The sequence below is a fragment of the Zophobas morio genome, unplaced genomic scaffold (genome assembly GCF_036711695.1).
Source record: "Zophobas morio isolate AGI-343-1 ecotype UQ-CSIRO unplaced genomic scaffold, CSIRO_AGI_Zmor_V1 ptg000007l, whole genome shotgun sequence".
NCBI classification, from domain to species: domain Eukaryota; kingdom Metazoa; phylum Arthropoda; class Insecta; order Coleoptera; family Tenebrionidae; genus Zophobas; species Zophobas morio.
In genome coordinates, this window is record NW_026972112.1 from 6,836,727 (window position 1) to 6,860,803 (window position 24,077).

Here is a 24,077-nt window from a genome sequence, read left to right on the forward strand (position 1 = left end):
CACACGTAAATTACCAAACCGTCAACGTAAAAAATAAAGTACATAAACAATATAAATGGAAATAGTTTGTAATTGTTGTGCAACTTACATGGAGGAAAACGTCGGCGACGTAAATCAAATCAACTTGACTCTTCGTGTCTTCTGGGTTGGCAGTACTGGCTTTAATCGATCCGACGAGAGGTGGGATCTGTTTGGCTAGCTCTTGCGTTTCGGTAATTAGAGCGTCTCGTGTTGTCGGGTTGGCGTTATAAGGGTGACTTGCTTGAGCCGCTGTGATACATTGAGTGGCTGAAGATACGGCTTTTCGAGCACACACTTTCACCCGATCTACTAATTTAGCCCTCAAGGCCGGAGTTGTAGCCGCAACCGTAGTCACATCCCTCAGTTCTTCAGCCGTCTTACGCAACACACTCTGGTAGTGGATGTCGTGAGGATGCGAAGCGCACTGTCTCGCGGCTTCCACCATCCTGGCGGTGGCATCGGCCAAAGTTTTGGCGGCGGCGAGCAACCGCCTTTGGATATCCGAATCAGGGGTCTTCTCAGCCTCGCCTTTAATACTTTGAATAAGCTGAGCGGTGGCTTGTCCTAGGAGTCGCGCTTGTTTGACCATTTCGTTAGGGTCACCAGATGCCGCTGACAATCTGTCAGTAGCAGTGTAAATTTCTTCCACGCTGTACTCTTGTACTGTCTCCTGAGCCCGTTCGCGTGACGCTAGCTTGATGTGGTTCAAAAGATCGTTCAAAGTTCTGGTGACCTCCCCTGCTGCCATTTTCAACTGATTCATCAACTCCTCGTTGCTTGAAGTTTCGTTACAAACCGAAACTAAGTTTTCGACGGCTTTAGCGACCTCTCTGACCGCCGCCGTCAGTTGTTCTTGGCACGCAGGCGATGTTAAAGTCGGCGCTATGACTTTGGCACACGCCACAAGTTGCGACGTTGCCAAAGCGCACTGAGTTGCCGCCCCGATCACTCTATTCTGAGTCTGCTGATCCTCACAAGTCGACGCGATGTTCTTAGCCTTCAAAACCAAAGCCGCCGTAGTGTTAGCCACAGCTTTCGCCAATGACAACAACATATCTTGAAGTTCTTTATTCTCAGCGGTGTCTTCACCGATCGTCGCCAGAACACTAGTACTAGCCTCTCCCACTCTAGACGCTGCATTAAGCAAACTCTGTCTCGGTTCTTTCGACTCAGGTTCTGCAGCCTTCAGTAAGTCACTGAAAGCAGTACACAGTTTCCTAGTGGCATCCAACAACTTCTCTCCCATGTTGGAGTCGTCCATCAAAGCGGCGATCATCTTCACGTCTTTAGTCATTTCGGGTAAGTTCGTTCCGATGGTGGTGATAGCCGCTCCTACGGCGTTATGGTCCACCTCATCCTGGGGACCTGAGGTAAGAGTAACCACTTGGGCGGTGGCGGCGTTCATGGCGGCTATTTGAGAGCCGACGTTTTGTTTGCGGGTGTCTAAAGTCACTTGCTTCCATTTTCGGGAGCTGGGGTCGCTGCCTAGTTCGGGAAGGCGTTGTCGACCCTCTAGTTCTATCTCTGACTCTTTGATCTTGGTCTGAGTGGTGGATATTGTGGAGACAAGAGCCCGTTGTGGCTCCGTGAGCACAGATGTCACTTTGGTTTGTTGTACCTACGAAAGTTGGTCAGTGAAGGAGGAAGAAAAATCGCGGTTTGCAGTGGTTTGCTCTGTGGCTAGGATTAGCGACTATTTAATAAGTATAGTTTACTTAGTATAGCCACGCCCCCGAAATTAAGTAACATGACTAACTATTAAAAGTAAATAAATTTAAACTGACAAGTGGCTGCTACTTGAAGCTATATTTTATGTACAGGTCACAAAAAACGTGTTTGTAGTCGTTTAAATAAATCAATTAGGAGGTGATAAAGCTTCAACGGGATCTGTTGAAGTCGCAGGATTAACTCCCGCTTTTAAATTAGGCTCAATGTTTACATGGAATCGGTTTAGAACTAGTGAAATAATTACAGAACGAGAAGATTTAAAGAATTTTATTGCACTGACGTTAACGCTTGTCAGACAATAATTTGGTAATAGCTTAAGGGGGAACGCTAGACGAGAGACAAGTTTAAATTGGGCGCCATTTGTTGCCTTAAACGCAACCAGCAATTCTTCTTTTAATCTACCTGACGCGCTGGGATGGACGACTACCGGACGTGGGTCATAAAAGTATCGTAAGCCGATAATGCAGAATAATGATAATTTATGACAGGCGGCCCACAACATACCTTCAGCACAGAATAATCATTTCTCGTATTATTTTGACATATTAATTTTAATATTCGAGATAATTATATTATTCAAACACAATTTAGACACTGTAGAGCAAACAAGGCTTATCAAGCCCGTCTATTAGTTTCTTCGCCTAAATGTATTATTAATACCGTTTTCAAATTACACCAAAATTGAAAAATCGAAAACTTAATAATTGAAAAATTGAAACATTTTAAATGAAAAAAATCGGTAAACCGAAAAATTGAAAAATTTATAAATCGAGAAATTGAACAATCTAAAAATTAAACAATTTAAAAATCGAAACATCAAGGAAAACAAAAAATTAACGGAACATCTAGAACTTAAAAATTGAAAAATTAAAATACCTATCGAAAAATTTAAAAACCGAGAAATCGAAACATCAAAAAATGGAAAAATTGAAGAACCGAAACATTGCAAAATCTCAGAACTGAAATACTGAAAAACTGAAAAATGGAAGGAAAATTGAAAAATCGAAAAAGTGAAAAAATTCAAAACTGAAATCTTGAAAAACTGAAAAATGGAAAGAAAATTGAAGAATCGGAAAAGTGAAAAAATCCAAAACTGAAACATTGAAAAATCAAGAAATAGAGAAATGGGAAAATCAAAAAATCAGTTAATCGAAAAATTGAAAAATCGAAAAATTTAGAAAACGTCAAAAATTAAAAACTGAAAAATAAAAAAAATTTGAAATCGTAAAACTGAAATATCGTGAAGTTAATAAATTGAAAAACTGAAAATTTTTGAAAAAAAAAATCGTATCAAAAACTAAAAATTCAAAAAATCGAGAAATTGAACAATCAAAAAATCAAAACATTGAAATCCCAGTAAGTTGATAAATAGGAAAATTTAAAAATCAAAAATTTTAAAAATCCAAGAATTGAACAACAAAAAAAATCTAAGCCTGAAAACTCAGAAAATTGAATGATCGAGAACAAAAAATCTAAAATTTAAAAATTCGACAAATTGAAAAATCATGGAACTGAAAAATCGAAAAGTCGAGATAGTGAGAAATCTAAAAGCCTAAAACTTAATTAAAATATCGAAAAATTTAAAAACCGAGAAAACACAATATCAAAAATTTGAAAAATGGAAGAAACGAAATATTGCAAAATTCCAAAGCTGAAATATTGAAAAACCTAAAAATGGAAGGAAAATTAAAGAATCGAAACAGTGAAAAAATCCCAAACTGAAACATTGAAAAATTGAGAAATGGAAAAATGGGAAAATCAAAAAAAATTGTCTAAAGAGTTTAGACAGTACTTCCCTCGCTATCGGAAACGTGACGACTGCATGCCTATTATGTTTTTTTTTCACATTAGATTTCAAAGCATTCGGTTTTGTAGTTCCTGATTAAATCAATAAAATAAATTTGCGCATTCATTAAATTTTTTGAGTCACCCTGTATATCCGAATCCAAAAAATATGAATGGAATGATAAATTACAAGAAGAGACTCATCATATTTTTTATACAATTTAGATAGGATTTATTCAGCAAAATTTTGAGGTGACGTCATCAATTTTTTAGAGGGGATAAATAAATATATTATGATTAAAACGGTCCTGGTTTAATAACAAAAAAATATTGTTCGTCTATAAAACAAGCTCGTCTTAGACAAAGTATTCGTAAAAAATATGTCGTAAAAAAATTTACGTATGCTGGTCCCGACTGCGATTATAGTTTAAATATTTTTTAGAAAATCCTGTCATGGATGTAGAAACATTTGTGACAGCCAAAGAGGTTTTTTTGAAAAAATTATCTTTGAATTTAGACCAAATTGAAATAGACACTAGGCAACAGGCACATTTGGGCAAAAGAAAGAGAAATTAGGGTTACGGCTTCAAATTTTGGACGTATTTACAAACTTAGATCGACTACAGCAACAGCTAAAACTGTGGAGCCTCTGTACTACAGTACATTTAGACGTAATAATCATACATACTATGGACAACAAAGTGAGGAAAAAGCTGTCAAGTGTTTTGAAATAAATAAAAATATAAAAACTGAACGGTGTGGCTTGTTTATTTCAAAACAATTTCCTTATTTGGCTGCTAGTCCAGACAGGGTTCTAGAGGATAGGAGTGCATTAGTCGAAATTAAATGCCCTTCAAAATCGCAAGATTTGTATCGTGAAGAAGCGGTTAGAAAAAAAATAATCAAATTTTGTACATTGACAGACAGAGAATTGAAACTAAAAAAAAAATCATGATTACTACTTTCAAGTCCAGGGACAAATGCTTGTTACGGGTATTTCACAAGTTTATTTTGTTGTATGGACACCCAATGGAATAAATATAGAAACAATTTATAAAGACGAAGAAATATATGTAAAAAGATAGCAGATAAACTTGGCAGATTTTGCTTTGGCGCATTATTGCCCGAAATAATTGATTCAAGAAGAAAGAGGAACCTGCCTTTGCGAGAGATTTTTTTAAAATAAATAAAATTTGTTTCTATTTTTTTATGTACTTTAATAATTTATTAGGAGTACATTTTTCATCACCAAGACTTGCATATTTTTATTATAAATATATTTTGAAAATGATCTCTCGGCAAATGAAAACATATACGAGCACTTTTTTCGAGTAAACAATGAAGGGAGAAGTTACTGGACGTAGGGCTTTTTTAAAACACCTCCTTTCTGGGATAAGTAGTAGATACACTTAGCTACTTATACGTGTTAAACAAAAGCTGTATTTTATATATTTTTTATTATTATTATAAATATGTTTATTAGTTTTATTAATTAAGAAAGCAAAATATATATTAACAATAATATTACAATGAATTTTTAGTAATCATGTGTATTGAGTTCAGGATCCTGAGTGGAGTAAAAATATTATAGTTCCCCAGTTTTAATTCGGTTTTATGATAGTACCTCACTGCGTAAAAGTTAATTTTCTTAACAATAGATTACTACGGCCGGTCCTGGCGGCTTGTTATAAAACTGAGTTCCTTGCCATAAATTAGAAAAATCAGCCGAGAACTCTAACAATCAGCTTACGGTAAAGCAGGCGATTAGGGTTTTACCTGAAAGTCGCTTCCGTAAATTTTAGTGGCGCTCCTATCGGCAAAGTACTGAACTAACTGCTCAAATTCTGTCGAATTGATACCCATTTTTTTTCAATAACTGTTAGTTTTGGTTAAAAACTCTGCTAACCAATAGATCATTAATTTTCCTCTGATATTCCTGTTAAAATTATTCGACGCATTTTGCATTAATTTGCGGTATATTTTGATTTTAATAAACACATTATTATTTAAACAAATTGTACCACTAACAAACATTTAATGATTCTGCGCCCTGTAAAAAGTGATGTTTTATCCATGTGCGAATTTTCAAGCGATTTTATGATGGTTATGACTCAAAAAACTTGAAAAGAAAACATAAAATGGTGCTTTTTTACGATATTTCTCAGCCATATTTTTTTAGTTGATTGAACTGGTCTCTGCGCCCTAGAATATGAAAAAAGCTGCAGTTTGATGTATGACACATCTATATTAATATCATTTTTTTCATACAAAAAACCAAAAAAATGTTATACCTCGTCTAGCGAGTGCCCTTAACATAATTTTTGAAATGTTAGTCATTAGGTATGTGTTGCCCTGATTTAATTTTTAAATTATAACTCCAGTTGTTGGAATAACATGATCACAGGGAAATGTTAAGGAGAAAATAAATAAAAATGGATTTACCAATAACAGAAAAATGGCTAGGCAATACCTTATACACTTTCCACCGGACAACTAAATCCTAAAGGTGAAAGTTGCATGTCGCCTCCACGTCCCCCAGAGCAAACCAATGTGAAAGCAACACCGACAAAGCAATAATTCAAGCAAGTCTTATTAGATCTCAGACTAATGTGAAACTCGTAGAAGCGAAGTGGTGCACAAACGATACATTTTATGTACAAAGTTCTATGTACCTACTCTGCCTTCTAGTCCCAGAGATCAGCATGAAACAACAAGTTTAATCAAAATCGTTACCCAAAGCCCATTTCCTAGCATTCCAAAGCATTTACACGGTTAGTAATAGACAATGTAATAAGTGTGCAAGTAACGCGCTCTTACCGTAGGAGGTGCATGACCCACGCTCACTTGTCCACTTACAATAGTGTGTTGAGCACTACCCATCATGCCAGTACTAAATGTTTTCTCACCTAACCAACGAAACGAAAAGAAAATAAAACAAAAATCGAAAAATTGAGAACTTGAGGTACTTACCGTCGGATCCGGCCCGCATGACGGCCGGTTTGGCCAAAGATTCGGTGTTGAGTTTGCCCACTTTGCTCAACTCGTGTTGGAGGATTGTGGCTCTAAAACAATTCCCATTACTTACACACACACTCATTTTTACTAAAACGTACTTATGAGGAGCGACGCTTTCTTCAAACATCGTCGACCCTTCGTCACCCTCGATGCCATAATGATCTTTCGCTTGTTTCTGAAACACCAAATTATACTCACGCGACTACTAAACCTCAAACTCACTTTTTTCAAAATGATGTCGATGTATCCAGCGATGATTTGTTGGATTTGTTCGGCTTCGGTGGTTTGTACTGAGTAGTACTGGTCGGAGTAATCCCCGAAATCTAGAGTGAACGTGTTGGGGCTTGCACCCCATCTTCTCACCGTCGTTAAAGGCCAAGTTTGCAATATTTCTTTCGTTTTTTCGTCCAAGCGGAGTACCGAATCTTTAGTGACTCCGAGTAGTCGCGGTACTAATTTGTTTTTACCTTTCATTTTTTCTTTCACTAGGAAGAAAGTGACTCCGTATGTTTTTAAAGCTCTAGCGTTTTTCGTGTAAGTCACTTTGGCTTCCAGTTCGTTCTTGCCGAAGTGCTTTTTGTGTTCCGCGAAGATTTTCTTCTCGATTCCTTTTACTCGGATGTAGGATTGTGGGAGGAATTCCTTCAAACTGAATTAAGGTCCAATTAAAATTATACTCACTTTATTATTAATAATATCTGGTTGACCGAGCTTCACTCGGCTCGTTTGGTAGTATTAGATCAGATTAGGACAGATAAATATGCGTATAGTATGCATTTTGAAGTACACGCGCTAGTTAAAAATACACATTAAAAAAGAAATTCCATAAGCAGTCTTTGTTTTAAATAGTGATGAGTGACATGTAGAGATTAAAGAATGGAAAACTGGAATTATTGCTTGACATTTTTATTAAAATCTCATTTGTTACCCAAGTTCTCTCTCTGTCGTTCTCTTTTTTTCCTAGTTCTCTCTCTCGACTCTAGAAAAAGGTCACAACCACTTTCTTACTGCCAGAATGGTTTCGCCTCTGGTGTGATTAACATACTGAGTTACCGTGCTCTTTTGCGTTATTCCTAATTTCTCAATCTCAACCCTGCTCCCGAAGATGCCACTTACGAAAGTGTGCGAAAAGTTGAGCCCAAAAACTGAAATAATACGGTCCCATCCCGGAAAACGATCACATATTGACCCTGACCGTCGAACCTCTGAAATGAATGCTTGACAACATAACCTTAACTCAACGCACTTTCGTGTGCCTTTTATCCGCTCACTGTTTAGTTTTCCGTAAATTTTGTCACCTCAGAGGGTGAATTTTAACGTCCTCTATACAGTGGAGTATGTTTCGGTACGTACAATTGAAGATAAAAAGGTACGTCAAACGTACTGTCAGACTGTCACCCAAACTTCTCTTATAAAACAATCTCGTGTTCGTGTAGTGTCATCCGATGTTACCTAGCAACGAATATAATTCACTGCCTGAAAATTGCTGAAAATGTATGAAGCTGTAATTTTCAGAAGTTAAAACTATGATGAATCGATTTCTTGACCCAAAAAACCCCCAACCTGTAAATTTCATCGAAATCGTTAGAGCCGTTTTCGAGAAACCCATTATATATATAGATATATATTTATATATATATATACAAACTTTGCTCGTTTAATAGTATAAGATATAGTTGTTGTCAAAAATTAATTTAGCAGAAAAAACAAAAATATCAACCATCATAACACCGTATGATAAAACACTCATTGTTACTATAAATCATGACTGTTCTTTGTATCCGTTCCATTTAAGATAACCACAACGATTTCTATATACAAATTAAAGTTAAATATTTGATCTGCATGCCAAAACTTTTCAATCAAACAATAATTTACTTAAACTAATTTTATAATACCAACTAAGTATTGTGCCAAGTCGCTTGGAAGGTGCGTTGAACTTGACTTTAGTAGTTAAAATAGAAATTACATTTTTTATGTATCATTTAGAAATTACATTTTTTATCATCAGACAAAATTTCTTTGTTACGATCGAAACGTTTAATCTCTCTGGGATTTTTTTTACAAATATTTTAATAGATGTGATTAAATTTTTTAAACTTTGTCAATTTGTTAATGCAGACTCGGATTAAAAGTTGCACTTCCTCCAACTGAGACGCATTAACATTATATTAATTTCATCCTTGAAAATATTACATTTCAAATCAGTTTGGCACATATTTAGTAGTAACCTAATTTTTTTTAATGAGTTCATCTAATTACCATGAACACAAATTTATGACTGTTAAGATTATCGTTTATTTATGGATAAAACTGTTAATAAAGCCCTATACCAATCAAACGAGTGTAGTAAATTTAAGTGGGGCTAAATTTATAACAATATTAAGATAATTTTTTATCGAATCGATTGCTTTATTGATTGATTTAGCTCATTGTAAGTCATGTCTGATAAATATTATGTTATGAAAAAATTAGTTTTGCAAATAAAGTGAAAATATATATTACGTCACATAACAAAATTTTCGAGTAAGTAAAAATTAGTCGAAGGTTATTTCGACAGAACTTCCCTCTAGCTTTTTCGAAAAATGGTAAAACTAAATTTTGCGAAATTTATTTTTTATAACCCTTGTAAGTCAAAATAGAAATATTGAAAAACTGAAAGATTAAAAATTGAGAAACTTAAAAATCGAAAAAGGGCAAAATCGAAATATTGAAAATTAAAGAAATCGGATAAATGGAAATTCAAAAATTGCGAAACTTGTAATATAAAATCGAGCTAATGAAAATTAAAAATCGGGAAAATGAAAAATAAAAATCAAGAACTTAAAAAATTGAGGAAACGAAAAACTGAAAAATCGAAACAATGAAAACTGAGAAACTTTAAAAAGCAAAAAATGACAGATTTAAATGTCGAAAAATTGAAGAAACGGAAAATAAAAACTTGGAAGTCGAGAAATTAAAAAAAATAAAGTTGGGAGAACAAAAAATTATGAAAACGAAACACTGAATTATTGAAACATTGAAAAATTGATAAATTAAAGAAAATGGAAAAACAAAAAATTTTTACATCAAAAAATTGATCAAAGAGGTAAATAAATCCAGATTTTTCATTTTCACATTTTCGCCTTTTAATTGTTCCAAATTTTTTAATATTTCAGACGGTGATATAAAAAATGCACCTAATATTTCATATTTAAATCAAAAATAAAAAAATTTCTATTCGAGAAAAATTGTTACGCAATTAGTGAATTTTTAACAAGGTATGTATCAGCTGCGTCTGTTTAAATGTATAATTTTGTGACATATGGACTTTTATGGTTTTTCTTTGACAATTACATAGTAAACAAATTATTATTATTATTATTATTCGAAAACTTGAGACTTGATTTTGCGAAATTTATTTTTGTGATAACTTTTGTAAGTCAAAGTACAGATATTTAAAAAATCGAAAGATTAAACATTGAGTAACTTAAAATCGAAAAAGGCAAAATCGAAAAACGAAAAATTATAAAATCGAAATATTGAAAATTAAAGAAATCGGAAAACTGGATCATTGGAAATCCAAAAATTGCAAAATGGAAACTCGAGGAATTGAAAAATCAAAAATTAAAAAATTATCAAATCGAGCAAATACAAATTTAAAAATCGGGGAAATGAAAAATAAAAATCAAGAATTTGGGAAACTGAGGCAACGAAAAACTGAATATTTAGAAACTCCAAACTGGAAAAATGATAAATTGTAATGTTGAAAAATTGCAAAACTGAAAAACTGAAGACACGAAAAACTGAAAATTTTGAAAGTGGAGAAATTGAAAAATTGAAAAAACAAAACACATAATTGTGGAAACATTGAATTATAAAACCGAAACATTGAAAAATGGAAAAATTGAAAAATGAAAGAAAATGGTCAAAGTTAAATAAACCTAGATTTCTCATTTTGACATTTTCGTATTTTAATTTTTGCAAATTTTTTAAAATCCAGACTCTGATATAAAAAATGCACCCAATTTTTACATATTTAAATCAAAAATAAAAAAATTCCTACTACAAAAAAATAATTTTTAACATAGTATATCGGCTGCGTCTGTATTAAATGTATAATTTTGTGACATATGTACTTTTATTTATTTTTTTTTGTTTGACCAATTAGTATTATTCGAAAACTTAAAACTTGATTTTGCAAAATTTATTTTTTATGATAACCCTTGAAAGTCAAAATAAAGATTGAAAAATTGAGAAAATGAAAAACCGAAAAAGCGAAATATTGTAAAATCAACATATTAAAAATTAAAGAAATCGGAAAATCGGATAATTAGAAATCCAAAAATTGCAAAATTGAAAAAAATTCTAAAATCGAAAGAAACGTCCGAAAAATAAAAGAATTATAAATTAAAAAATCGGGAAAATGAAAAACAAAAATTAGGAATTTAAAAAATTGGGGAAACGAAAACCTGAAAAATAGAAACAATGAAAATGGAGAAACTTAAAAATCGAAGAATGACATATTGTAATGTCAAAAAATTGCAAAACTGACAAATTGAAGAGACGAAAAACTGAAAAATTTGGTGGAGAAAGTGAAAAATGGAAAAAATTAAAGTTGGGAAAAGAAAAAATTATAAAAACAAAACACTGACTTGTTGAAACATTGAATTATAAAACCGAAACATTGAAAAATGAAAAACTGAAAAGTGAAGAGAAAATGGAAAGTATTGGAAAGACGAAAAATTTTGATATCAAAAAAATTGGTCAAAGGTATATAAACTCAGATTTATCATTTTCACATTTTCGTATTTTAATTGTTGCAAATTTTTTAACATTCCAGACTGTGATATAAAAAAATGCACTGTATAAATAAGACTCTGTATTAAATGTATAACTTTGTGACATATGTACTTTTTTTTCTTTGACCAGTAAATAAATTATTATTACTATTCGAAAACTTAAGACTTGATTTTGCAAAATTTATTTTTTATGATATCCCTTGTAAGTCAAAATAAAGATACTGAAAATTGAAGAAACGAAAAATTGAAAAATCGAAAGATTAAAAATTGAGAAAATGAAAAATCGAAAAAGCGAAATATTGTAAAATCAAAATATTGAAAATTAAAGAAAACGGAAAATTGGATAATTGGGAATCCAAAAATTGCAAAATTGATAAAAATTATAAAATCGAAAGAAAAAAAATCGGGAAAACGAAAAACAAAAATCAGGAACTTAAAAACAAACAAAAAACTGAAAAATCAAAACAACGAAAATTGAGAAACTTAAAAATCGAAGAATGACATATTGTAAGGTCGAAAAACTACGAAACTGAAAAACTGAAGAAACGAAAAATTATGAAAACGAAACAATTGTTGAAACATTGAATTATGAAACAGAAACATTGAAAAATGAAACAAAATGATATAAAATTATGATATCAAAAATTGGTCAAAGATAAATAAATTCAAATTTTTCATAAAAAAATGCACCTAATTTTTCATATTTAAATTAAAAATAAAAAAAATTTCCTTTTAAAGCAAAATTGTTGCACAGTTAGTAGATTTTTAACATAATTCTTATTGTTATTCGAAATCTTAAGACTTGATTTTGCAAAATTTATTTTTTATGATAACCCTTGTATGTCAAAATAATGATATTGAAAAACTGAAGAAACGAAAAACTGAAAAATTAAAAATTGAAAAATTTTAAAACTGGAAAATCGAGGAATTGAAAAAAATGATAAAATCGAAGGAAACGCTCGAAAAATAAAGGCAACAAAAATTAAAAAATTGGGAAACTGTAAAACAAAAACTAGGAACTTAACAAATTGAGGAAATAAAAAACTGAAAAATCGAAACAATGAAAACTGAGAAACTTAAAAATCGAAAAATGACAAATTGTAATGCTGAATAATAAAGTCGAGAAACTAAAAAATTGAAAAAATTAAAGTTGGGAGAACAAAAAATTATGAATTAGGAGTTATTGAAACATTGAATTATGGAACCAAAACATTGAAAAATGAAAGAAAACGAAAAATTGTTACGCAGTTAGTGAATTTTTAAAATAGTATATCGTCTGCGTCTGTATTAAATGTATAATTTTGTGACATATGTACTTTTGTTTTTCTTTGGCAATGACATAATAAATAAATTATTACTATTATTAAATGGAGTGAGTCATTCTTGGCTTAATTTAGAAAAAAAACTGCCTGATTCATTAAAGATTTTTGAGTCACCTGTATGTAGTTCTAAAAACTATGAGTAAATTCATAAACCACAAATATAGAGTCATAATATTTTGCATATTTCAGAGAGGATTTATTAGTCAAAATTTTGAGATGCCATCACCAATTTTGGGAGGATATAAACGAATAAATTTTAATTAACGATTTACCATGATTACGATAACTTTTTTACGTTTACAAGATTTTAGAGCATTCGGTTTTGCAGTTTCAAAGTTAAATTGCAAAATGTTATACAATTCTGATATTTTTTCCAAAAATCTGGATGTCTAGGGTGAAAATTGAACACGGATTCATAGATCACAAATGAAAGAGAATCTTATAAAATAAAAAAAAAACATGATATTCTTAACATTCGTACAGAATTTGACAACAGTAATTTCGGAGATTGTGTCTGATCAAAATTAGACGGGAGACCACTTTTTTCGTTCTCTAGACGTCATGAAACGTCGTTAAAACAGAAAGTGGCAAGTCGCCCGATGGACTCGATTACTGTACTTATTTAGCTTATGCTCAGGAAATAAAAAATGACTCGAGTAATTCTTGTGGTCATACTTGCTTCCGATCTTGTGACACGAATTTGAGATGTCATTAAATTTTTTTTATCTATCTGGAATGACTGTTTTTCGTGATGAGTAATACAACAACACTGCCTTCAATTCAACAGTAAAAACAGAAATAAACAAGAAGATGGGACAACCCAACGAGTGATTAATTAATGAACATAACTGTGGATGTTTTACGACCAACAGCTGCTAGTTTCAATCATTGACAACAACCTGATAAAATGAAAAAACGATCTTTACTGACATCAGACAAATAAAGTCAAAGTGGAAACAAAAATCACAAATTATTCCGGGAGCGTTTTATTTAGTAGTCGTAACTCACTTGGATTTACGTTTGCCAAATCCTAAAATCACTATCCGTACCATCACATCGCCGGGGAAAATCTTTTCGGGTCTATACCGAACGCAAACGAGTTGCCTCGAGTAAATTAAAAATCCCTATTCAATTTCAACTATTTCAACAATATTGACTATCAAACCAAAAAAACTCGCTTAAGAGACAAATTCTGCCTATTTGAGATTTAGATCACCAACAAACAAAAAATCATTTCAGGATTATATCCAGTGTCTGCTTACGCTAGATTTTTTATTCTTTCTGCATACGAAAAAACCCTAAATGTGTTTTTGACTGACATTTCATTGTACTCGTCTTTTAACATCTTGCATCCGTCCCGCGCACACCTCCCATTAAATTCGTGCGCTAAAACAACCCGAATTTTCGTCATCTTTCCGGCGTAAAGTTCGCTCATCTCCGCCATTAACATAATTTCCTCCCTCTAAACAAACTTACTCTAAGAATCCCGGTTTGTGTTTAGTCTCCACGTGATCCCCAAATTGGATCTGACACTGTATTCCTGCGAATTCGCACGCCTTCTCTTGAGTAATTGGATGAGTGCCGTTGATGATGGCGTCCCTCGCCTGGACGTACAGCAAATTGAGCTGTACGGGGTCGTGCGAATCGATGTTCTGATCCGAGAAGAAAAACTTCCTCCTGAGCAGCACCGTCTCGTTCTCGTCGATTGCCTGCTCCCGCAGCGTTTTCGACGGATCCAGCCAGTTGACGTCGTCGTCCGTGTGGAGCTTTTTTCGCAGCTGGTCCATCTTGGCGTCCCTCTCCTTCTCCTCCCGGCGCCGCTTCAGCGTCAGCGTGCCGTAGTTTCGGTTGTCGATGTTCTCCTGGTTCTCCAGGTCCTCGAGGACGAGCGAGTATTCGTCGTGATTGGTTATGCCGAGCTTCGTGCAAATTACCACCATCAGATTGGCGACGATCTGGGAATCGTCGACTAACATCGTCTTCACCGAACCTTTAAAAAAATAATGTCGCATCAAGACTGTGGAACGGTCCATAAAATTATATTAATGGCGAATTTTTTACAGCGCCGCCTGAAGCGGAGAGAGAAAAAGCGATAACGATGAAGAGAACGAGGTGGTTGGTCAGTGGCGTGGCGGAGGGTGGGGTCGATGGAATTAAAAATGCGCCGCTGGATTCTCTAGACGGTGGGTTTAAATTGGTTTCTGTGGAAAGATTGAGTGGTTGTACGTATTTTACGAGTTGTGGGTTATTCTTGGTGGGGAGGTCGCGAAATGGGACTATGATGAACTCCACCACCTAAATAAAATAGTTTTCATACTTTTTCGGGTAAATGCTTGCTTCATTTTTTTGTTACTGTGGGAGAATAGGAGTTGTTTTTATTATTGAAGATTTTAGAGTGGATCTGCAAAGTTCTAAAATATTTTTAATCTCTTATCATTCGGCATCTATGTGTTAAAATGTGATTTTAATTTTTTTTAATTTAGTTGTTTAAGTTGATTTTTTTTTAATTTTCGTGTTTCAAAAATTTCATTTTTCTGCTATTTATCGCATCATATTTTAGAATATTCTTTTGCCTCAGATTTACTTATTACGTTAATAATAATAATAGTACTGACTGTAGCAATGTGTTCTGTGATTATTAGACAGCGGATTTCTGTCGGGCTACGTCACGATATAGGTGGGGACGCGCTGCATCGCCGGGACTCAGTAGCGGGTGATAGGTAATCACTGAATTTAATTCTCACTTGATTCCATAAATACAAATAACGATTTATTAATCAAACGGCTAAGTAAATGAGAACTGGAATTAACAGCAGAGTGCAACGAAGCAGCGTTATTCTAATCTCAAATAAACGAAGTGCAGCCGGTAACTGCAATAAATTCCCATCCCGTACGAGCCGTACCGAGTTTGGCCTTGTCTAGCCCGACAGAAATCCGCTCTCTAGTGATTATATCGTGTCTTTACATTTCTTTAAAATAATTGTTCGCAAGTTATTTCGACAGAACTTCCCTCGCTTCTTCCAATGAAAAATGCTTCTCTGAAAAATTATAAAATTTGATTTTGCGGAATTTTATTTTTTCGTGATAACCTCTATGGAGTAAAAACAATATAGAAAGTAGTGGTCACAGTGTAATAAAAAAAGATTTCACCTTCTCAAAAAAGACAGTTGGGAGCCCCGAGAAGATTTAATATTCTTAAAAATTTTTATTCTTATATAGGTTATTTAAACAGAACTTCCCTCGCCCCTGAAGTGCAGCCAAAAAAATCCCACTTCTCTGAAAAATCATCTTTTTTTTTTGCGATTTTTGTTTTCTGTTCATCTCTATAAAGTATAAACCAATGGGGTAAATCACGTTCCCGCAGCTTATTTGTATATATGTTATAATTTTTTTCAATTTGTCTTTTTTTTTGTTCCTTCATTTTTTCGAGTTTTGATGTTTAAATGTAATTTTTCAATTTTTCAATTCCATTTCCAGATCTTGCAATTTTTCGATTTGACTTTCTCGAGTTTTGAATTTTTAATTTTTCCATTTGCAATTTTTAGTTTCAGTTTTTTATTTTATTTATTTTTACAATTTTTCAATGTTTCAATTTTAGAATTTTTTGTTTTTTCAATTCCACTTTTTTTTTATTTTTCGTTTGTTTTTTCTTTAATTTTACGATCTCTTCGAGTTTTCATTTTTAAATTTTCCAGTTTTCCGATTTTCCAACTTTTAGACGTTTCAATCCAAAAGTTGGGAAACAGATTTCGCAGTTTTTCGATTTGAAATTTCGCGAGTTTTCAATTTTTAGATTTTTCAGTTTTTCATTTCTTCAGTTTTTCGAGAAAAAATATATATAAAAGTTATTCTACGTGACTTACATTAGGAGTACAGTCCAAAATTATTGAATATTTGACTTGATGTTTTTTATTATAATATCTCTTGTTCTTTGCGGCAAAAAATTGTTGAAAGAAAACTACGTATATAAAGAATTAAAAAAAAAAAAAGATTAAGCCCCACACACCCGCCCCGATCACAATTGTGATGAGTTTTTCATTCCTAATCAGACGAGGGGCGGAGTTTAATTGTAACATATTATTTCCCTAGAAAATTCTAGCCTTTTAAAAACATATTTCATATAGTAATTTCTTGTAAAGAAACGAGAATTTAGCAACTAAACTCCGCCCTTCAGCTCACGATGAATAAAGCATTCATCACAATTGAAAACGGGTGGGTGGGCGGGGCTTATAGTTTGTTAATTTTTTCTTAATATAGGAAGTCTTCTTTTCCCAACAAGAAACTGAAAATATGTTTAACTGTCCTGTTGTTGAAAGACAATTCTATATTAAAAAAAAAAAAAACAACAAAAAAAACCAGAAATTGACCCTTTTAAAAACATATTTCATATCGTACTTTATTGTAGAGAAATGAGGATTTTGGAAATCATTTCCGCCCTTCAGCTCACGATGAATAAAGCATTCATCACAATTGAAAACGGGTGGGTGGGCGGGGTTATATTTTGTCCATTTTTTCTTAATATACGAAGTCTTCTTTTCCTAACAACAAACTGAAAATATGTTTAACTGTCCTGTTGTTCAAAAACAATTCTATATTAAAAAAATAAACACAAAAAAACATAAATTGACCCTTTTAAAAACATATTTCATATGGTAATTTAATGTAGAGAAATGAGGAGTTTGGAAATAATTTCCCCCCTTCAGCTCACGATGAATAAAGCATTCATCACAACTGAAAACGGGTGGGCGGGCGGGGTTATATTTTGTCCATTTTTTCTTAATAATATACGAAGTCTTCATTTTCCAACAAGAAACTGAAAATATGTTTAACTATTCTGTGTTGAAAGAAAATTCTATATATTAAAAAAAAAAAAACAAAAACAAAACTTAAGCCCCACCCTCCCGCCCCGATTTCAATTGTGATGAGTTCTTCATTTCTAATTAGACAGAAGGGCGGAATTTAATTATTGTAACATCAATATTTCTCTAAAAAAATCTACTCTTTTAAAAACATATTATTTCATATGGTAATTTCTTGTAGAGGAATGAAGATTTTCCAACTAAACTCTGTTCTTCAGCTCACGATGAATAAATAAATAAAAATAAATTGGCGCAGAAATGAGCCTCATTTTTACCCAAACTTCGAAGAAACTGTTAAAACAACGACTGCTGGATGGAGAAATACCAAATATAAATTTAGGTCTGTTTTCACTCATTAATAATTTAATATTCTTTTTAATACTAATGTCAAGTTAGATAATAATGTCAGGTCAGATGAATATCAGTTCTTGCTGTATCTGTACGTTTTGTACCAATGTTTTTCTTTATTTCTTTAAAATTGGTTAAATAAAAATTATTATTATTATTATTGAAATATTCATCACAATTGAGAAGGGGTGGGTGGGCGGGGCTTATATTTTGTCCATTTTTTCTTAATATACATCAGCCATCTTTCCACAACAATAAACTTAAAACATGGTTAAAATAGTACTTTTTTGCAAAGAATCGACATTTTCTTATACAAATTTTCCATTTTAGACATGTTTGGAGTTTCTTGTTGTGAAAAGAAGTCTACACATATTAAAACAAAAAGGCAAAATGAAACCCCGCCCACCCGCCCGATCTCAATTGTGATGATTTTTTTTATTCGCCGTGAACCAAGGGGCGGAGCTTAACTGCAAAATAATTATTTCTATTTCTTTACAAGAAATTATAGTTTGGCCATTTTTTCTTAAAATATGAAGTCTTCTTTACCCAACAAGAAACTGAAAACATGTTTAACTAACCTGTTGTTGAAAGAAAAGTCTATATATTAAAAAAAAAGAAAGAAAGAAAAATTAAGCCCCACCCACTCGCCCCGAGCTCAATTGTGATGAGTCTTTCCTTCCTAATCAGATCGAAGGGGGGAGTTTAATTGTAACATCAATATTTCTCTAAAAAATTCTACCCTTTTAAAAACACATTTCATATGGTAATTTCTTGTAGAGAAGGGAGGATTTTGCAACTAAACTCCGCCCTTCAGCTCATCATGAATAAAATATTCATCACAATTGAGACAGGGCGGGTGGGCGGGGCTTATATTTTGTCCATTTTTTTCTCAATATACGATGTCTTTTTTTCGCAACAAGAAACTGAAAATATGTTCAACTATCCTTTTGTTGAAAGAAAATTCTATACATTAAAAAAAAAGATTAAGCCCCACCCACCCTCCCTGAACTCAATTGTGATGGATTTTTCGTTATTATACCGTGCAATTGTTTTTGGGAAAATTTGCACATTAAGCGGAAAAACAGAAAGCGGATTCGTATATTGCAAGTATAGGGGTATATTTTTGTATAACATTCAACTCATTTTAAAATACGGTTCATTGAGATGACGTCATCAAATTGTTGATGGGGATGATTAGCCAAATTTTGTCTAGCATTTAACCATCTACATGACATTTCAAACATACATACAAAATTTGGCAACAATCGGTCCAGCAGTTTCGGAGATTAATAAAAATGGATACCGACAGACAGACAGGCAGTCGGAAATGGGAGACTACTTTTTTCGTACTGAAGGGGTATGAAACGTCAAGAAAATATAAAAGTGGCAATTCGTCCAATGGACTCGATTACTATACTTCTTTAGCTTACGCCGGGAAGTAAAAAGATATTTGGCGCCCCCGAGAAGCTTTTACTTTTTTACAAAAGACAGTTGGGACGCCCGAGAAGGTTTCACATTCTTAAAAAAATATATTTGGGGCCCCCGAGAAGGTTTTATATAAAAAAAAAGATATTTGAGACCCTGAGAAGGTTTTACATTTTTAAAAAAGATACATTTGGACCTCCGAGAAGATTTCACATTCTTAAAAAATTGGTTACTTCGACAGAACTTCCCTCGCCCTTCCGTCCTCAAAACAGAAGAATAAAATTATTAATTAAGCCGTAATGGAACAAAATGTTTTGAATATGATTATTATTATTCTTATTTGATCGTAATTAAATGAAAACGTGGGTATTTTCACATTTTATAGAAAACCACAAATCCAGGTCTTTCAAAAAATTATAAAATTTGATTTTACGATGTTTGTTTTGTAATAACCGCTGTAAAGTAAAAACCAGAGGCATAAATAAGACCCCTTGTCCTTCAGCACTTACGCCGTGTTGGTAATGTAACGTTATTATACCTCGCAGATGTTTTTGCGAAAATTTGAACGTTTAGCGAAAAAACTGAAAGTGGATTCGTACACTACAAGTACAGGAGTAGATTTTTGTAAAATTCAAAACATTTTAAAATATATATTCATTAAAATGACGCCATCAAATTTTTGGTGTGGATGATTAACAAAAAACAACAGCAGTTTCCGAGATTACGTGTCTACTAAAAATGGTTACAGACACCAGACAGACGGAAATAGGAGACTACTTTTTTCATACTCTAGGGGTCATGAAACGTCGAGAAAATATAAAAGTGGCCATTCCGATGGACTCGATTACTATACTTCCTTGCTTTACGCTCGGGAAGAAAAAATCTTTCGTTACCTACACGGAATGCATTTCGAAATTTTCATTATACGAGGTATTCTCATTACTGAAAATTTTGAAATTAATATGCGACAATGTAACATATAAAATCTTCAATATTAAAAATAAAAACTCGTATATTGGAAATTTCAATACGCCTTTTGTACAAATAACAAAAAAAAAAATTAAGTAGAAATTTAAAAACCTAGTACAGTCGGCTCCAGAAAAAACAGGAACAGTCAAAGTTAGTATGACAGATTACTGTGAGAATTTTTCTAGTTTAAACAGAACTATTTTGAAATAGGTTATAACGATAATGATACTGGAAAAATTTTGTGTCAAAATACTGACAAATATCTAATAGATTTGTCAAATTGAGACATGTATATTTTAAATTGTACAAAAAATTCTTCTAAATTCGTTTTTTCTGGAGTCAACTGTGCAATAAAAGTTAGAATTAAAAACTGGGAGAAAATTTTGAATAGATTTTGAAACGACGTGATAAAAACCAAAAAAGTCAAATTTTAACACAAATAGAAGAGGAATGACAAAAACTTTATGATAAAAACTTTCAGAACACAGATTTTTCATAACTGACAACACCGCCGCGTATTTTTCCATATAAAACACATTGCTTACGGATTTTGTACGCTGCCAAGTCAAACCGGAACGGACTTTAGATTGTGTTTTTAACTCCACGGTCGCGTGCAAATTATCATTTCTATTCACCTTCAGTGAATATGTGAACACAATATAACCAGTTATCTGGAAGGGTCGACTTTTATTTTAAATTCGGTGTGTTCTACAAAAATTGTAAAAGAAAAATTGACAATTGTGTTCTCGAATTTTAGAATCTAATTTGTTATTATTACGATTATATTATATTTTTCTACAATACAAGATTGAAGCTATGTCAAGAAGGTTTTGTAGTCCGACATTATGTAATAATTAAGGTTATAACATGAGATTCTTCATAATTTTATATAAATTCTGTTCATTTTTTTCGCGCTCAGATGGTTATTTGTCTCGACTTCGCCTCAACTGTTTGTTTTTCATTATTTTGATGAATTAATTATCGCTAAAACTGACAACCCGTATTCAGATTATGTTGTGAAATTCATCACAATAATGTAAATTTTTAAGAAGTGAATTACATGGTAAATTCATTAGTTTTCGGCCGAATTTGTTCTGTCAACTTGGAAAACTACAAAACATCGTACATTAAGTTGGCTTTGGAAGAACTGTCACTGCACTGTTAATAACAATTTGCCGCTTTCATGTAATCGCTAGCAATCAATCATTCAAAATGTTGCTTGCCAACCTATCAGGCACCAAATTAACACACTGAAAAAATTTACGAAAGTTAGTTTATGACTGCCATTGTGACAGGCGCAAGAGCTCATCAATAATCTCAACGAGGCGGCAAATCTCAAGAAATTTCAAAGCCAACTTGACCTTGTATTTTTTCGGGTATGAGTTAGATGCATCATGTTCGATTTTGTAACTGAGACAGTTTGTTCAGAAGCGAAACTGCAATAATTTTCTTTTAATACTGCAAGCATTTTTCGCTTGTTGGAAAAATATGTTTTTGAACGGATCAAACACGACCTTATACTCTCTAAAACAAAACTGTTGCAACCTCTCGGCCGTTACGTTCCACACTGCTTTGATCACCCCTTCTTTATAGTCAGCCCCATCGATTTTTTCCCAATATTAAATGCGAAGTCTTTCAGGATATTTCCTAGGTTTTCACATGATTTGATGATGCAGTTTCTTCTAAATATAGGAGTTTTCTGTGAAAAATGCAAGACCTGTTTCTTACTAGTGTAAGAATTAAAACGAATACTTCAATTTCATTCCCACTTTATTTTAGACGGTCTACGAGTCCTGTTTTATGAGCTATGACGTCCCCGAGCTCAATTTCATGTTAATAACACAGTAGGTACATTCGATAAAGGCAATCTTGGGCTATTATTCGTCAAACAATACCAACATCATTATTAGACAGTTCTCTACATACACACATGACGAAGTCTTGTCCGTAATTTCGATTTTATGTCCCACAATTCACAGTATTGTAGCCACCATAAATACGTCAAACAATACCGGCGAGACTCCATTATACGAAACGTTCCACCGCATCCAAACCGACATAAAACGATTTATTTAAACAATCAAGCCCATCGAAAAAATTGCTTTACCACATCGCCTTCAAGCCGAATTTTATCATCAGCCCCTCGTTACGCCACTGCTCGCGCACATTCTCCCATTTACGAGGTGAACTCGTCCTAACACATCCACCGACAAAACGAAAACCCTCGTAAACACGACCGCTATCAAAGAAAAGTGTTCGCGTAAAACGTATTCGAATGGCTTTTTAAATTTCAATCCCGACCTTTTTAAACGGCGCGTAGAACGGGCATATTTAATTAACGCAAATAAAACCATCAGAAATTTTCCGGCGCTCAATTAATTCCGAAACAAGAACCAAAACCGAGCGGAATAATTCGGCCGAAAATAAAAACAAAGTTTTGTCGTTGATGAATTGCGACGATTTAAGATGTGAGTTATAAATTGCAATTATTTGCATTTGACTTAAGCAGGATGAATGCAGGCAGACGTGCAATTTGGTATAACGAATCGTGTCAGGGATGAGTTTGCGTAAGAGGATAACGACGTAACTTCATCATCTGGATCTCCGCGAAAATAGCGTGTGATGAACACATCGGAAAACTGTTGAGGATTTCGGTGGTCGGGCTAAAAATACGAACGGGTAGGTTGGACTTACCGTCGAGCATCTTGACCCTCAGCGTTCGCAATTTCTTCCGGTATTCGACGGTGTCGCCGTTTCTCAAAATGTAGTATTCTAGGTGGCGGGCTGGCTCCAGCCAGACTCCGGTCCGGCTGTCGTCGTCGGTGAGGAAGAGGCCATAGTCTTTGGCTGAAAGAAAAGGTTAAATTGTAATGAAAAAAATTCGTTTAACTTTTTGTCTGATTGTGATTAATGTCGACTAAGAGATTTACAGATTTTGTTAGCACTGAGGAGAAACCCAAGCCCATGTTTCTTATGTGGCAAATTTCGAATAAATTAATGTTTATCAATAAACGGTGCTACGACAAACACATAACAAACAAAATTTTTATATACAGGGTTATTCAGCTACGAAGACCCATTTGTGTTTTTAAAATATGCAACCCATAATACCGATTCCAGTTGAGCCTGGATTACAAAAAATGTTTCAAAATTGAATTGTATCAAAGTTTACTTATAAGTATATAGAAAAATGTCGATCGGTTGCCTATCTTAAAAACATAAATGGGTCATCTTAGCTGAATAACCCTGTATTAAAAAAAAAAAGAGCAGCCTACATTATGATTTGTTACACCAAATGTACTGTTTCTAAAAATTTGGGAAAAATATTGTTTACACACTAACAATTTTCCTTTTCATATTAAATTTAGGTCAATGTCGAAAAATACGACGTAGTGGTTGTAATATGATTCATTTGCCTAACGGTAATAATTGCAATGTCCTCTATTCAAATATTTGTAGAGAGTGAATGTCGAGATAAATGGGATTATTTAATTTGTTCTCAAAAGTGGTAATTATACATGCAAGTTAAATTTGCACAATGCAAACTTACAAATTTTCAAAGCTAACATTGTTGCTGCATAAAGAATGCTAAAAGTCTGATCACGTGAATTTAATTATTGTACCATAACTGTTTTTTTTTTACTCTTACTATTTAAGTTTGTGATATAGTTTTCTCTTTCTCTTTTAACTTTTACGTTTTCTCGACCTTTCATGACCCCAAGAATGGTCTCCCGTTTCCGTCTGTCTGTCTGTCTGTCTGTCTGTCTGTCTGTCTGTCTGTCTGTCTGTCTGTCTGTCCGTCCGTCCGTCCGGATTGTTGCCAA

At 33.2% G+C, this 24,077-nt stretch overlaps 1 protein-coding gene across 9 annotated transcripts in view; it reads right to left on the reverse strand.

The window, feature by feature from the left end:
- Positions 1–24,077, reverse strand: part of Rhea (rhea) — a 95,486-nt gene that overhangs the window by 25,300 nt on the left and 46,109 nt on the right. For 8 of the 9 annotated variants that reach the window (XR_010279782.1, XM_064049431.1, XM_064049428.1 and 5 more), the window contains 7 exons: positions 22,948–23,100; positions 14,129–14,642; positions 6,772–7,198; positions 6,648–6,724; positions 6,505–6,596; positions 6,352–6,440; positions 89–1,639 (listed from right to left, as the gene is read on the reverse strand). Coding sequence is in view for 8 of the 9 variants with exons in the window: in XM_064049431.1 (XP_063905501.1) it covers positions 89–1,639; positions 6,352–6,440; positions 6,505–6,596; positions 6,648–6,724; positions 6,772–7,198; positions 14,129–14,642; positions 22,948–23,100 (2,903 nt within the window). In the remaining variant the exon portion in view is untranslated. Of the gene's footprint in view, positions 1–88; positions 1,640–6,191; positions 6,219–6,351; positions 6,441–6,504; positions 6,597–6,647; positions 6,725–6,771; positions 7,199–14,128; positions 14,643–22,947; positions 23,101–24,077 lie in introns of those variants that run through there. The other variant, XM_064049435.1, reaches the window with a different exon arrangement.